At 34.5% G+C, this 16,887-nt stretch overlaps 1 protein-coding gene across 2 annotated transcripts in view; it reads left to right on the forward strand.

Annotated features, from left to right (window-relative positions):
- LOC119071898 (beta-1-syntrophin) overlaps window positions 1-16,887 on the forward strand; it is an 89,787-nt gene that overhangs the window by 47,225 nt on the left and 25,675 nt on the right. For both annotated transcript variants that reach the window (XM_037177000.1, XM_037177001.1), the window contains exon 6: window positions 7,871-8,080. In XM_037177000.1, the coding sequence (XP_037032895.1) occupies window positions 7,871-8,080 (210 nt within the window). The remainder of the gene's footprint in view (window positions 1-7,870; window positions 8,081-16,887) is intronic.

A 16,887-nucleotide genomic window follows, 5' to 3' on the forward strand; every position in this document is an offset into this window, starting at 1 on the left:
AAATTGCTGTGTAATGTTCAATTTTCCCATGGGACATGCAGAAAATGTTTTTTCACCAACAACGTTAGTTTTGAATCAGAACTGAACGAAGCGTTTACTGGTCGCAGCGGATTGTTAAATTTTTTAGCAGATTCTAAGAATAAATTTCTTAGTCGATGCAGTGGATTTACAAGTCATAAACAGATGAAACTTCAATTGTGGTTCTACTATAATTTTCTTTTCTTTTTTGAAAAAAAAAAACTTTTCTAAATTCTCAACAGAAAACTGCAACTAAATACTCGTTGTTTAAACAACTTTTCAAACCGTTCATGAGGTTTTAAGTGTAAACTTATAATATTACAGCGAGTCTTGTAATCGCTTCTAATTAGTTTAATGAAAGGCTTTTTGCATGGCATTCAAACAATTAAAGTGAGGAAAAAAACGAACAGTAGTAGTCTGCATTTATAATGTGGAAGTTGATTGTACTCTCACAATAAATATTTCCGGGTGCGGTTTTTGCTTAAACTTTTATTTATCGTAATACTCTAAAAAATATGAGTTGTACGAACGAACGAACGAGTTAGATGTAATTATTGCTAACAAGTAAATAATACTCTTCAACGGTACAAAACTTTCTCATTATTTCACAATTTATTTGCAAAAGGATCAACTCGGTAGATACATATGCTACCATTGGTAATTGTGGTATCACACAGGATGAAAAAAAGTATCTACCAGCGAGAACGCAAAATGCGTTAAACTTTTTTCCATACAAAACCAAAATTTTTAGTCATGTTACCCAACTTAAAAGCGTAACGTTGTACAGCACACGACAACAATTCATACAAATTTTGTAGCTTTATTCCGGTTTTGAATAAATTTTTTTTTCGTCGTTGTTGTTATACTAACAAAAAGAATTTAAAATTCAAAAAGTTTTTAAACAAGAAACAAATTGCTTCATACATCGGAAAATGTATGTATAGCGAAAATTCGTTATTTATGAATAAAAGTAAACAAAAAAAAATGAAAACATAAAAAAAATTATTATATAAAATTTCAGTAAAACATAAATCATTTCACCATTCTACCAAAGACAATTTAGCAAACCTCGTTTCAGATTTTTTTTTTTTTTATTTTGACAAAAAAGGGTGTTCATAATATAGCAAGGCATGGCGATTGTGCATAATATTTTGTTGAAAATAAAACCCTTTTCGAATTGGTTCTGTTCTGCTGCAAAATATGGATAGAGTAGAGACAAACAAACTATACAATTTCATATTACTTTATTGCGAAAAGATTTTGTAGACGCATATATAGACGTGACGAATATTGAAAGTAGAATTTTTAGTCAGCTCAACGCAAGGTTCAACGATTCAAAAATTGAAGTGAGCTGAAGAGCTTTGCGAATTTTATTGCTTTGTCCCAAAAGTAAATTCTGTTTTTCGAAGACAATTTACAGAGAGGTAGGGTCATTGTACCTTCGAGATCCACAGATTTAAACGATTTGATTGATTTTCTAAAAACATAAATTAGATTCTGGTGCTGTAACCTGTAGAATCGAAAATATATTTTTCCTTTGAAATACAGGGAACGTCAGTGAAATTTAGACAGTATTTTGCTTCAGCTGATTTTCACTCATACAAACAAAACTGCTTGTACTTTATATGGTTTTAGTACTATTCACCCCCTGGAGTCCAGGGCCTGGACACTTCGACAAAAAATATATGTGAATAGCATGAATAGTGTCCCACCCTTGGTACTATCACGAATTTGTAGGTTTCTGGTATACCTGATTGTGATACCTGCTTCACGTAAAACTTTTACCATGTACAGAATTCCAGAAAGTTCAGGTTAACCGCATATATGTATATCCAAGAGATGCAGTATGACAGCGACTCCATATTTTTTTAAGGAATATTACAATCGGATGTTGGCGGTGTACAAAAAAATAAATTTAAAAAAAATATATTTTTGCAAAATCGATTCATTCTTTCATGTTGTGCTCTGCTCTGTCGGAAAAAAAGTGTTCTTTGATAGAATGTAAACACAACAACTAACAGTGGCACACACGTTCATTTATACATCTTAGCATGATTTTCATTTTTAGATTAAGGTACACATGTGTCAAGTCTGTTTCTAGCCTTACATTTAAGAAAAATTTCTTTCTCACCAAAACTATGAACGAACAGCTTGATTATTAAATAAATTTGTAATAGTATGCCGAAACACCGTACAAACATTTGTTACCACATTTTCAAGAGATTGTCGCTAAGTTTCAAACCCTTCAAGCTTTTAAAATCGCATCTCGATGGAACCAGATTGGTCTTTGAACCTATTACTTCTTTTCATTTTTTAGTTCTAAAATGTATTTTTCAAAAGAGAAGACACCACGAAGCTCCCGAAGGTGACGAACGGTTTCTGTTTTTTCTTTGCTTCATCACATGATGCTTTAAAAACTTTTCTTTAATCAAAAGATTTGTCCTCGAAAACAAGTAGAAATCTAGTCTCTTGTAATGAAAATAGTCTCGATTGACATTAGTCCAAGTAAAAGTCAATGTGTAAGATTAATATTAATGCCCATCATGACAACAGGTGAACCTAAATCAAAAATAAACTTCCAACGAAGAATTAGAATCGATTCACAGAGCACATCAAGTGTAACTGGAACATTTTATGGCACACCTAAAGTGATAGAGGTTTTCCTGTATTTTATCAAATGATATAAAAATCCCCAAAAGGTTTCCGCAAAATGATCTCGAAAATGATTTTGAATGAAACGTTGTAAAATGTAATTCACATAGTGCTGTCATGTGTATAAAAGAAGAAGTAATCGACCGGTCGCTAAATATCGTCTACCATATAAAATCGCTCCAGACGACGGCAAATAATCACTTTGATATTTTTTAATAACGTCTAGAGAGACTCATATTTTTTATTTCAGATATAAAAGCTCTTTATAATGCCATTTCGACAGTTTTTATTTTTGAGTTATATGGCGTCGACGGCGGGGCATTATTTAAAACAGTGTTACACATCCACCAAAATCAATCCATCATAATTTTAACATTGAAATATTAGAGATGGAGAATATTCTTCATAATAAATTACAGCTCCACTATTTATCTTCTCGTTGTTTTTCTGTTTTTCTTCGGTGTGTTTCTTCTGAGAACGACTCTCATTCCATTAATAAAAACTTTTTAAACTACAGTTTTTCAGTTCAATAGAGTTTTTCACGTGAAACAAAGTATAGGATAGAAAAAAAAACAACTTTCGAAATAACAAGCGCAAAACAAAGAAACACTTTAAAGTTGTGCTAAAGGTTGAAGGTTCAAAAGAATTGAAAATTTCGTGTGAATTCATTTTAAACTTTGCCGAACTTTACACACTAGTGTCTGACTCATCCCCCCAGAGGTAACCCTACTTGTAGATTGATGATTTGTGGACTGGCTTCCACACATACATACACATATAACTCCGTTCATGAATTGAAATTAATTACGGTGGAGGATTTAATAACGAGGTGAAAAATTGTTGAATTATACCAACCGTTGAGATGAGTTGGTTCTAATGTTTGGATACGGAATGGAAATATTTATAAAACTTGTCGAGAACCTCTGACTAATGAGGTCTTCTATAGCAAAAAGCATGTTCAACAGAAATGAAGTAAAAGATTTCTGAAATCAATCTTTGAAAATTTTCGATCAAATGAAGGAATAATAAAACTGTAATATGCTTGCCGTCTGTGACTGGTTAACAAACAGCAAGCGTGTGGCCATATAATCATGAAATCTGTTACTAATCTTGTTTAAGGTCGATCGTAAAATGCACCAAATCTTTTACTTCATTTGTTTTGGCAGTCATTTTGCTATAAAGAGAGAGCACCAACCAAGACTCGTTGCTTATTTTGTCATCTTTGTTGTTACAGATGAGCGTCCCGTTTCATAACTTCTGTACCTCGCATTTCTCTTAATTCTAGAAGAAACGGCAAGAAAAACTGGCGAGTTTTAGAAGAAACGGCGACTTTTTTGCCTATTTTTCGAAACTTGCCGTTTCTTCTAAGACTCGTCGTTTCTTCTCGCCGCTTTGAAATCGGCCACTTTTTGGTGTAACATTCGCTGCTTCTTCTAGAACTCGCCGCTTTATCTGACCGTTTCTTCTAGAATTCGCCGTTTCTTCTAAAACTCGCCGTTTTGAATTTGTCGTTTTTTACTTACTAATTGAGTTGTGAATCTCAACTCAATTCCTAATTTTCTTTTCGCCGTAAAGGCGTTTTGTTGGTTCCTAGGAAATTCATCCCTTTACGAAATACCACTTTCCATTGCACATAAAAAGCGTTTTAATTATTAGACGATGCGAGAAAAAAAATTAACTCTTAAGTTACCGACACCGTTCCGGCGCCCGGCTCGCATTGCGGCCCTTCGCTTCGCTCCGGGGCAATGGGCCGGATCGCTCGGTGTGTTAAAACGCTATTTATGTACAATGAAAATGGGTATTCATTTCGTAAAAACATGAATTCTGTAGGAACGAACTAAACTCCTGCACGTTGCATTTAGTAAAAGGATGAATTTCCTATGAACCAATAAAGCGCATTTACAGTGAGAAGTAAATTAGGAATTGAGTTGATTTGGGATCTCAACTCAATTAGTAATCTTGAGTTGATAATCTCAACTCAAGATTTTCTTGAGATCTCAATTTTAGCTCAACTCAAGAAAATTCTTGAGATGAGCTAAGATATTCCACATCATTGACCATCTACGAACTTGACCTCAAAAGTGTCATTATTCGTCGATTATATTCGAAAGTTCCAATCATTTGGTCCACATTGCCAATCTACGACTTTGATTTCACAAAATTGATCATTGGGAACTTCGAGACGCATTTTCTGATATAAGACGATTAACTTAATAGTCAAGGGAATTAATTTGGATGAAAAGCTATTGTAAAACTGAATAGAACAAAAAATTTGAGATTTACAGAAAATGCAGATTTTTTTCATCTCGCCGTTTCTTGTAAAACTCGCCGTTTTGTCTAACCGTTCTTCTAGAATTCGCCGTTTCTTCTGAAAAATTAAAAAACGACAAATTTTAATAGAAATGACGAATTATAGAAGAAGCGGTGAGATGAAACTGTGAGTTTTAGAAGAAACGGTGAATTGTAGAAGTAAGGGCGAGTTCTAGAAGGAACGACGAGAAGAAACGACGAGTTTTAGAAGAAACGGCGAGTTTTAGAAGAAAAGCCGAATTTCAGAAGAAACGGCGAATTTTAGAAGATATGGCGAAAAACTCGCCGGTTCTTCTAGGATTCGCCTTTTACAAGTGGCCGAAACGTCTGCATAATCGCATTTTTGTAGTCATTTGTGCTTTATCTAGTAGAATATGGCAGTTACGCTACAACCCAACTACAGTTCTATTAATTTTTGGTCTTCAGGCACCTGTGATAATCGGTTGAAAATTCATCGGAGTGTTATAAAACATGCAAGAACACTACTTCAATTCATAATATTTTAAGGCAGAGGATTAAATTTGCACTCACATTAAGAAGTTATAGATGAGAGGTAACTACTCACTAGTCACTATATACACATAATGCAGATTTTGCAAAACAAAATTAATTTTTGGAAGAGGAAAAAGTCTCAAAAAGGTAAAAAATCGAAAATAATAAACAAAAATTCAATCTGAACATGTGTGCGGGCCCCCAATACTTACATAACGGAATAAAAATCGACGCGTCTTTGGCTGAAATTAAACTCATTACTTTTTATAGAGACAAATTTCGTATAATTCTCTCCCTAATAGATATCAATAAAAACAAAATGTACATGTTCAACATTTTATCCATGTCGAAAGACTCTACGGCATAAGCCTCTTACATCAATCTTTTACATTTCCACTTGAGTAAATTTTAACTCGTAAATAAAGTTGTTTTAGAAAATGAAATATCGATTTGAAAGTGGTACATGATTAATGATGGCTCAAGCACTGAAAAACATAATTTTAGTGAAACGATGAAAGCTAAACCTGGAGAACGAACAAACCACTCGCCTTGCTACAGGCGTATTTCGATAGTCTTGGTTCCATGTATTATACATCCAATGTGCTGACGAGGATTTTCTCATAACTTAAAAAGGAAAGATGAACAGAATATGTTTAAAGAAAGGAAGAAAAAAAAACGGGAAAACAATTAATTGACTCTCGTTTATCAGGTGGATTGTGTACATCTGTTTGTGGATATATTTTTCTGAACCAAAATCTTATGTTTTACCACATTTTGATGGATTATGTGGATTCTATGCGTTTCGTTTTTTTTTCTGTTGTTATTGTTGTGTGAAACGAAAAACTGACCCTCTTTTCCAATGTTTATTTTCGTATTTACCGTAGTGTATAATGGGGTACAGCAAAACACCCACAAATAAATCATTCTCTCAAAAATGAAAGAAGAAACTGACATTGACGGAAAAAATTGCTCTACGTCATGTCTGTAAATTTTTTCGTTTTTTTTATAAAGTCAGCTTAGAGTCCTATTTCAGTACAATTTGGTACATGATAGTTGCTTCATAAAAAAAACGAAAAATTTTTTGCTCAGAATAACGGTCTTTATCGATTAAAAATATTGAAACGTCATTAAGCAACAATTTTTTTTCGTCGCTTTCAGAATAATCTTGAAAATGTATGGAAAAAATCGTTTTCTTCGCAGTCGACTATGGGGAAGGATCTAGTTGAAGACTAAGTAAAGTGGTTTCGATCTCTATTTAGGTCATAGAACTCAGATCTGAAGTCATTTTGTGGGTACATTTTCAAAAAACTTTATCTTCGTTGAGAACAGTCGTGTTAACTTGTTGGAGTTTTTGTGGGAGTGGGATGCAAAAAAAAATTTATCTGTAAATAATAATGCAATCAGCAACATAATATTATTCTAGAACATAGCATGTTTGTAATGAGATTATATGAGAACACCTTCTTTTTGGCTTATGATTCGCCAGATGTGTAACATGAAAAAAGCAATGACTAATCTCCTAGAGGTTTGTTATTTATTTGCCACTGTCGCCATCAAAACAGTGGCAAGAGAGAGTATGTGTTTGGCAATGTATTTTCATCACATACACTACTCACTAAACAATTCACAGTACAGAATCATTCATCCTGGATACCAAAGTTTACCTAATGTGTGAAATGGGGTGCTATCTCCTGATCCTCTTTTCGATTGATTTAACTTTTTTCAGTGACTACTTTTTTCCACATTTTCCCAAATTTTCCAAAATATATTTTTTGGGAAAATTAAGGAAAATCTAGGAAAAAATGGAAAAAGTCAATAAAACATAGGAAAATGTTTTCACAAAAGTAATCGCTGCAAAAGTAACCTTTCACAAAAGTATCGAAAGGTTTTAAAAATTGGAAAATGTAAGTAGGAAGGGTCGGCGCCTACCATTATTTTCAAAAGGGAAATTTATAGTGAACTCGTGTCTACTGATCATTAGCATCATTATATCCGAAATGGATAATCATCATAGATATTTTGCCTGATGTCTACGCAAGATATAACGGGAAAAATACCATTATTTTGTTGCTGAGTTAATAATTTTCTTATTAAGTCATTCATAATCGAGACAATGACGTCAAACAAAACTCCCTTTTTGTTAATTTTCCTTAATTACAAAATACTTATTAATCAAAATGAATAAAAACCCTTAATTCCAGCACGGCGCTATTGTAACATAATTTGCAATTCGTGCCGCATAATTTCAAACAAAAAGGACATACAAATTTCTTTTTATACAACTTTGTAAAAACAATTAAATTTTCATTAGAAACACACGAAAAAAAAGAGAGTAGAGAACGAACCAAATTAACATGTTCACCGTTTTATCATATTCCTTTTTTGTTTCTATTTCCAGTAAAATTTCTACGCGAAGTAACGCCATATTTTCGCAAGGCTAGCATTATATCCGAAGTGGGATGGGAATTACAAAGAGCATTTCTTTGTCCCCTCGGGCCTGGCTCTACGTCATCACCACCGGCGCCACGCAGTCCACCGAGAGCTGACACGAGATACATACCGTTACAATTGACACATTTAGCGCGAAATTTAAAGTACCAAGATCCAGGTGAGGTTTGTGTTTTGCATACGGCGAACTTTATTTTTTCTTTTCATCAATTTTTGTTTTAATCATCTTACTGTATATCTATAACGCTACAATTACGAATGAAGACTTATGTATTTCAAATTTTTATGGTACCCAGTCAAATGACGTTGTCTTAATTGTAAAAATAGTACATTGAATGACAAGGGGCGAAAGTAAAAAAATTCAACCGTGTGCGAGAGTTGATGCCCGCGCCGAAGGCAAGGGCCTCAATCGCACAGGTTGAATTTTTTTACTTTTGCCCCGAGTCGTTCATACTATTTTTTTTGATACCAACATCGAAAGTTGATACGTATCGCAAACAGCAGAACAAAATGTTGAAATATGAAGGCATTTAGCCAGAAAATGCGGGGGTCCAGGGGGCGTATATCAAAAATTTAATTATTTAGCCATCACAACAACAACACACACAAAAATTAACAAATTACTAACAAATCATTCAGCAACCAAAAGTATCAACTTCGTATGTTAATTTCAATAAGAGAACTGGCGCACGCTTTATTTCAATTTTGATCGCAGTACACTTATTGACAAGAGTCGACTATTACATTATGTAGTCGACTTTCGCATTATGTATATTGACTTTCGCTTTATGTATTCTTTCTTTCTCCCCGCTAAAACACATAACTTGCATTTTTTTACTTTCGCCCCGGATTTCGAGGGCGAAAGTATCAACTTTCGATGTTGGTATCAAAAAATAGTACATTGAATGACAAGGGGCGCGGGCTCCAACTCTCGCACACGGTTGAATTTTTTTACTTTTGCCCCGAGTCGTTCATACTATTGTTTTTGATACCAACATTGAAAATTGATACGTATCGCAAACATCGCAACAAAATGTTGAAATAAAAAGGCATTTAGCCAGAAAATGCGGGGGTCCAGGGGTCGGCAGCCCCCTGGTATATGAAAAATTTAATAATTTAGCCATCACAACAATAACACACACAAAAATTAAGATATAACTAACAAATCATTCAGTAACAAAAAGTATCAACTTTGTATGCTAATTTCAATAAGAACACTGGCGCACAGTGTTTTACAATTTTGAACAAAGTATTCTGCATAATATGAGCGGATTTTGTTGACAACTCGACTCATTTCTCTCATTTTCTGTGACGTCAGTCACTTTCGCTGTTCGTTCAGTTGCGTTCGCTCTTCGTTAAGTACTTTCTCCCCGTGGGATGCATTTTTTTACTTTCGCCCCTCATATGCGGGGCGAAAGTATCATTTTTCAATGTTGGTATCAAAAAATAGTCATTTTCATGCTTCGGGGCCGAAAATGAGGGCAATTTTTCGAATTTTCTCGGGTTTCCGGCCCTCTGCATGAAAACTCACATGTGCACCTGTTTGGGACGGTTGATTTAAGGCACTTTCGCTTGTAAGCCTCACTTCGTTCGGCCTACAATCCGCGAAATTGCCTAAAATCAATCGTCCAAAACAGGTACACAAAAGTAAATAAATGTGAGGCTAGCTAAGACGATTATCTTCGCGCACGAGTATGTTTGCCTCGACATTTGATTCAGAGACATAACGGGAACTAGATTTAGTGTCTTTGTTCCCAGTAGATTACATAGCAAAATGTCGAAATAATTTAATTCAGAAGTCTGATTGATTTGTCGATAACTTTTAGACTTATGCAAGCAGAGTGAAAGGAGGCTATCTTTCGTGATTAGTTTATTCGTTTACAGAGAAATTTTGGTAAAAGATTGTAGCTTTTTAACAGTTTTCCACAATAGAAATGCGAAGTTTATAGGTAAATTACCCACGCCCACGTAGCACATATTTTGACAAAACGTGACAAGTTAATTTGCATTGCTTAATCAATGTCATCGTTGATTTTTAGCTGATTCTGGCTGGTATTAATCCAATCATACCATAACAAAATAACATGACGGCATAAACTCCGTACAGAACAGCATCAATAATAGAAATATCGATAAGGGCTTATCGAAGCGATTGTAATACAATTGAGGGATTTGCGTTAATTACAGTTATGAAATTTTGTACCCCGATTGAACAATTGAGTAAATTCATATAATTCATTAGAAACGGAACATATTTCGTATTCATTGTTATTAATTGATCGTCGGGCACTAATCTTGCATAAGTAGATTATTGACATGCAACTGCATAATTAGAGACCGATTTTGAAATGGATTTCCATTTTATGAATCTGTTTTCGGGTAGAGACTTGACCTTTTCGCTTGCTGATAATTATCACAGAGGAGTTTCATTTCGGTCTAGTGACAACCAATTACGTAAATTGGCATATTTGTGCTTATACAGTCCCTGTCAATGGATAGCTCGCAATTCCCTCGCTGTACATGAGTAATAAGTTCCGAATACTGTTTCCGCTAGTGCTTATGCAGTATAGATCTTTTAGTGGTCATACTCGTGCAACACCTCTGTGTTTAAAAATACATCAAAACATAAAGTAGATTCCACTAAATATCTGATGAACATGATTCGTTTAATTCTCGGAGTAAGACTGAAAATCTCCATGTCATTTAAAACTCTGAGCCAAATAAACAAATACAAGTTTTACAAAATTTATTATACGCAGAAAAACAGCTATTTATATACAAAAGAGAGCTTTTTCACAGCAAACAGAGCTTTTATATACAAACGAGAGCTTATATATACCAAAAGAGCTTTTACCCCGGTAGAAATAGAATTCACAAAAGCTCGAAATACGTAGTCTTATGGTCTCAAAATACATAAGACTATGTATTTCGAGCATTTGAGACTTTTATTTTTACCGGGGTATATACAAAATATAGCTTTTTATATTCAAAATAGAACTTATGTAAAAACGAGCTTTGGATGGACAAAAGCGCTGCCGTGTTAACCAAAAACATCGCATGTCTTTTCGCATTAGCTTTTAAGAGCTTTCAAAACTTCTGTGAGCTTTGAGCTTCTTTTAGATTCCATTCAAAAAGTGGAACATTCCATTGGAATTATAATTCAAAAGAAGAACAAAGCTAAAAAAAAACTTTCGAAAGCTTTTATAAGCTAATGCGAAAAAGACATGCGATGTTTTTGCTTAATACGGCAGAGCGAATCATTTGAGGACAGAAAGACAATGAGTTCTAATTTCACTAACAATCCTATTCTGTCCGACCACAGCCAGCGTATCTGTGATAGAAATCAACAAAATAGAAAATATTTCTTTAATAAATATTTTTCTGGTCCTCTAAAAAAAGAATCTCGAATTGGAATTTCAAATATTTTCCCTTTTTATTCAGCACTGAAGAAACGACAACACTTAACACTCAAATTCATAAATATTTGTTTTCGGTCTGTGTATTATACAAAACGCCCGAACGTGTCTATGAAGTGTGTGTATTGTGTATGCGGTGTATATGTGTGTTATCATGCTGAGACATTTAATTTAAAATTCTCTGTATATCTAAATGTTATGTACGAATTCCTCGTTAACAGTTCCGCAAAGCGACCGAGTATAGTGTTTGGTCCTGGAGAAAATATGCTGTTCTGTTTAGGAAATGCAATCATCTTTATAATGGAAAGCAATATTTTTGCACAGAACATTTTCTGTGATAGCAGCAGCTAGAGAAAATGACATAAACTGACACGTGACACGTGAGGGAAGAAAAAAATAATCGAAATTCTTTCAAGATCTTTAAGAAAGAAGTCTGAATTGATTTTCTTTTCGATTGTTTGCAAGTGAGATGCATAAATTGGTTACGAGCTGATGGGTGGGATTTTTACCATTTTCTCCAGAGAAACTAGTAGAGATTTTCAATTATGGTGCCTCGTATGCAGGCAGGTGTAAAAAGTTTTAATGCGCTGCAACAAAAGTCTCATACTATTGTTTTGAGTGACGATGAAAAGCGGAAGCGAAAAGGGCACGATGTGTATACGAGAACGTGTACAATGTTTTCTCACTCTATGTTTAAGGTAAATGTACATACAATGTAGCACCGGACAATTTTCGTCTGACATGCATTCCACTTTACTAGGTCCCACCTTTTGGGCGGGTCAGGTCCCTTGACTGACAATTTTTTCAATATATTTTTGACCAATTTCATTGTTGAACTTCCGAAGCATCACTGATAAAAATGCCTACATTTAATATATCGATTACTCTAAACATGACAACGAAATTTGACAGAAAAAGTTCTTCAAATAAACCTTCGAAGACCGAATGATCTTTGAGTTCTGATTTTTCTTATAAATTTGCAGAAAGATTTTCAATCAACCACACAAATCGTAAATAAAATGCGACTCGTGTGATTTACGGCCCTCGCTTCGCTCTGGCCGCAAACTTCCCACTCGTATGAGCTATCTATTATTCTGTTTGATTGCCATTTTGTCGAATTTAATCAGAGTAGATGCGAAGTTTTACAAATGTGGAACGATGAGACAACTCTTTCACTTTGGTAAAAATTTAAAAAAAAAACGATAGATGTTCTTCTCTTACAGTTTTGTACAAAAAGGAAGTCCCCCGGTATTTTACAAAACCGTCACTCGTGAATAAAATGTGGATGGTAATAAACGACCGATAAATTAATTTTTTTTTTCGTTTCTTCACTTTTGTCGATTCAGAAAACGACAAAAGTGAGCGATTGACAAAACGTCTTTAAGTTACATTTCGTAGAAGGATGAATTTCCCTAGGAACGAACAAAACGTCTTTAACTCATTAACTTGGAATGTTTTAAATTTAAAACATTCTGAAAAAAAAATTGTAGTCCAGTGGTATATGTCCTTTCATTCATTACGATTGTGGAAAGCGATTTTTTTTTGCTGATTATTGTAGGTAATTGGTACCAGATGAAGAATCGCTATATTACCTAGCCGAAAACGCGATAGTAAGGGTGCCTGAGCCGTTGCCGTCAAAAACGTTTTTTGGATCTATAAAATTCATTTCTGCACCGATTGAGCGAAATCCGGGTGATATGGATTCTGTAACCATTTGTTAATCTTAGAAAAATACAGTAGTGAAAAGAAATTTACAGATGGCGCTAAAATCCAAGATGGCGCCTGATAGTACAAAAACGACCATAGGTCAATCAAATCTTGACAGATTTTCGCGCGTGTTGCCTCAAAATTTCATAAAAGAAAAATTTAGCGATTGCCCAACATACAACAAAATGGCTGCCGATAGTTGAATATGGCGCGAAATTCAAATTATCAAAAGTATCGATTTGTTATTAATTCTACGGAAACTTATTTTTCTGTGGTTGTAAACGACAAAAATTGTTGTATTTGACACTAGCATTGGTAATTGGTCGTAAAATTCGAAAGTTCATAATCTGGCGCAAATTCAAAAATCTCTAAAGTCAAGTTTATTTGTTTATAGTCGGAATAAGTTTACATAAAGCATGAATAAAGAAGAAAAATTCATTCAATTTATTTTACAAGTTACGCAAACAAGACCAATGAAAGTTATAGGGTTATTCTTCATACACTTTTTATGCAGAATTATACTTTGTATGCCAATTTCATTAATAAAGTTAACAGGAAAATTTAGGAAGCTACGTGTGAAAAGCGTTCAACATAATACCTGATACAATGAATGAGCGTGGTCATACTGAAAGGTAATATCGCTTCCATCTACGGCCTTCATAGTGAGGTAGCTGGCCAAAAAGCGTTCTTTTCAACGTAAATCAGCTATCTGATTATTATCTGACTATTTTTACAGTTCAGATGCATTGACAGCACTAGTCAGGAAAATCAGTTGAGTATACATATCGCGAGCTACGGCTCTCGGAGTGAGATAGCTACTCAACTACTCGGTATTTTTGCATATCCATCAAGCCGCTTTTATTTGGCATGACAAGGCCTTTTCTGCCCTACTTTGCAAGAAAAACTTCTTAGCCTATTTTTATTTTTTTTTTATCAAGAAAAATCGCATAAAAAACGTTTTGGCGAAAAATGGCAACAAATAAATTTCATAAAAGAATTTTCTTACAAATAAATTCGATAAAAAAAACTTCTTGTCAAATTGCAATACAAAATGAGTCAAAATATGTTTTTTCTGCGTTTTATTTGTTGTCATTTTTCGCCAAGAAGTTTTTTATGCGATTTTAATTAGAACCAAATAGTAAGACGTTTTTTTATGCAGTTTCTTTGACGAAATTTTGAAAATCGCATAAAAAACTTTTTCTCGAAAAAAGGCAACAAATAAATTGCATAAAGAGCATGTGTTTTTCTTGCAAAGTAGGACAGTTTTCAATCTATTTTCCATAGGCCTCCTGGTGGGCTTTTTTGATGCTATCTTTAAATACTATCATATTTTTTTGTTGTTGAAAGAATGTTTACATTTTGTTGAACTTGTTTACTTGTTTCAGTTAGACTATTATTACCAGAGTATCAAATTTTGAGAAAGACGAGCAAAAATCGAAAAAAATATCTGTGAAATCTTTCACTTTCCAGTTACATTTTGAAACAAATCCTTTTTACGACAAAAAGTACCTTTGACCTTTCTCAAAGTGAACGGTGCTGATCAAGCGAACTGCATGTCGTATGCAATGTTATCTTGCAAAAACTAATATAGAACATCAGTGCACATAACAAAATTATATAAATAACAAATCTAGTGTGACAATTGTTGAATAATAAAAAAACGATATAAATAAGATACTGGTATATACTGCAATTATTTACTGTATTAGCCGCTGTACAGGTTAAAGCTAATAATTTCGTCTTTTCGGTTTTGTGAGTGAATCACTCACCAAACGTAGATAACATGTCAGGATCAAACTCTGGCGTTCCCCAATAAACAAAAAAAAACAAAAAAAACTAAAATGACTCCTTCCTGATAACCAAGTTTACTGTAATAGTAAATGCGAATGAGTAAAAATTTAGCTCTGATGGTTTGTCAACCTTGAGCCTGACTGAGAGTATTTTTTTCTAAAACTATCAAAAATATTTGGCTCGGAGCAAAAATCATGAATATATAATAGAAGTTGCACATAGCGCAATTACGAAGCCCCGTACGAAGCTTTTGTCAAATGCAACACTAATTTCAAATTGACCTAAAATTTATATGCAAAATACACATAGGGTCGATTAGCGGCCGCAGTTCAAGGACTTAAATTTACAACTTCTTCAACAACGTTATATGATTTCAACCCATCGGGCCAGTTAGATGTATTGCCTTGGCTCTACGAGAAAAGTACAATAGGCTCATACATTTCATAACACATTACGTTCTGTTCAAATCTTTGTTTATTTCATGACAAATGCATTGTTACGACCAACGGTTTGGTGTGAGTCTTAATAAATGATAATAAAGACTTATGGTGGTATTAGTATTTAACTTTTTGAAAATCGTTAGCGAAAGCGTCGTTTCTAGCTCGAAATTGATAATAAATTTAAGTGTTGAAATTTTAAAGTCATTGTGGAACCAAAGAACATTGATTTCTAAGTTCTGGATAATAAATTTTTACGATGCCGGCGACAGGTCGCAGTAAAAGGTTTGCTTTCAATAATCCTAACCTCAAAAACAAAAAGGCTCAAATGATTTCTAGTCGTCGGAATTCATTATAAACAATGAGTTGTGTTTTTCTTCTTCTGTTACATCAGGATCAAGAAATCTACTCGAAATGCAGAAGGTTGTTGGGATAAGTTCGTCGATTCAGAGGTAGAGAACAGTGATGGAGATGAAGAGGAACAACAAATTGAAGAAGAAAGAAGAATTCGCGTCGGCAACCAATTTCTGACACCAGATGATGAACGGTTTGTTGAAGACTGTTCCGGAGAGGAAGATTATGAAAGTGAATGTGATTTGTCGATGGAAGAGCACGTTTCTCAAAATGTGTCTCGAATCGACCCTCAATGGAAATGGACGGCTAAACAGGACATCAAATGGTGCAAAGGTGGGCTTAAAAAACCGAGTTTTGAATTTAAGCCACTGGACAACGACTTCGTCGAAGAGCCGTCTTCTGCAGTGGATTATTTCTTTAAATACATTCCCGATTCGTTATTCAATGAAATGGTGACCTACACGAATTTGTACGCAGAGCAACAGCAAACAAAAAAATGGCGACCAACTGATGCAACCGAAATCAAACAGTTTATTGGGATTCAAATTATGATGGGAAATCTTAAACTGCCGAGAATAGAGATGTTCTACGGCGAGTATCTCTCAACAAAGTACCGAGATAAAATTCCCGAATATCGGTTCTACTTGCTGCGCACCAATTTCCATTTGGTGAATGTTCTGACAATACCGAGTGATTGTCCAGATAAATTCGTGAGAGTTCGACCTCTCATGGACTCAGTTCGAGCAAGATGTCTACAACTTCCGCTCGAAGAATATCTGTCAATTGATGAACAGATGATACCGATGAGAGGACGTGTAGGAAAAGGTGTAAAGCAATATGTCCGAAACAAACCCAAAATAAAATGGGGAATAAAGAATTTAGTTCTTTGCGGAAAGAGCGGCCTCGCATACGATTTCGTCACCTACCAAGGCTCAACGACAGAGTTTGACCCTGATATGTTATCTACGTTTGGATCGGGTGCGACCATGGTGCTGCATTTATCTAAAAGAATTGTCAACAGTGGCCACAAATTGTTCTTCGATAATTATTTTTCTACATTCGCACTGTTTCAAATTCTGGCACAAAAAAAAATCTATGCGGCTGGCACCATACGAATGGATAGATTTTTGAAACCACCTTTCACTATGGACTCGGAAATGAAGAAACGTGGTCGAGGACACTCCGAGGAAGTGGTTAGTGCTGACCGATCAGTTACGTGTGTCAAATGGTTTGACAACAAATGTGTCGCGCTTGCATCTAAT

The sequence above is a fragment of the Bradysia coprophila genome (genome assembly GCF_014529535.1).
Source record: "Bradysia coprophila strain Holo2 chromosome IV unlocalized genomic scaffold, BU_Bcop_v1 contig_5, whole genome shotgun sequence".
NCBI classification, from domain to species: Eukaryota; Metazoa; Arthropoda; class Insecta; order Diptera; family Sciaridae; genus Bradysia; species Bradysia coprophila.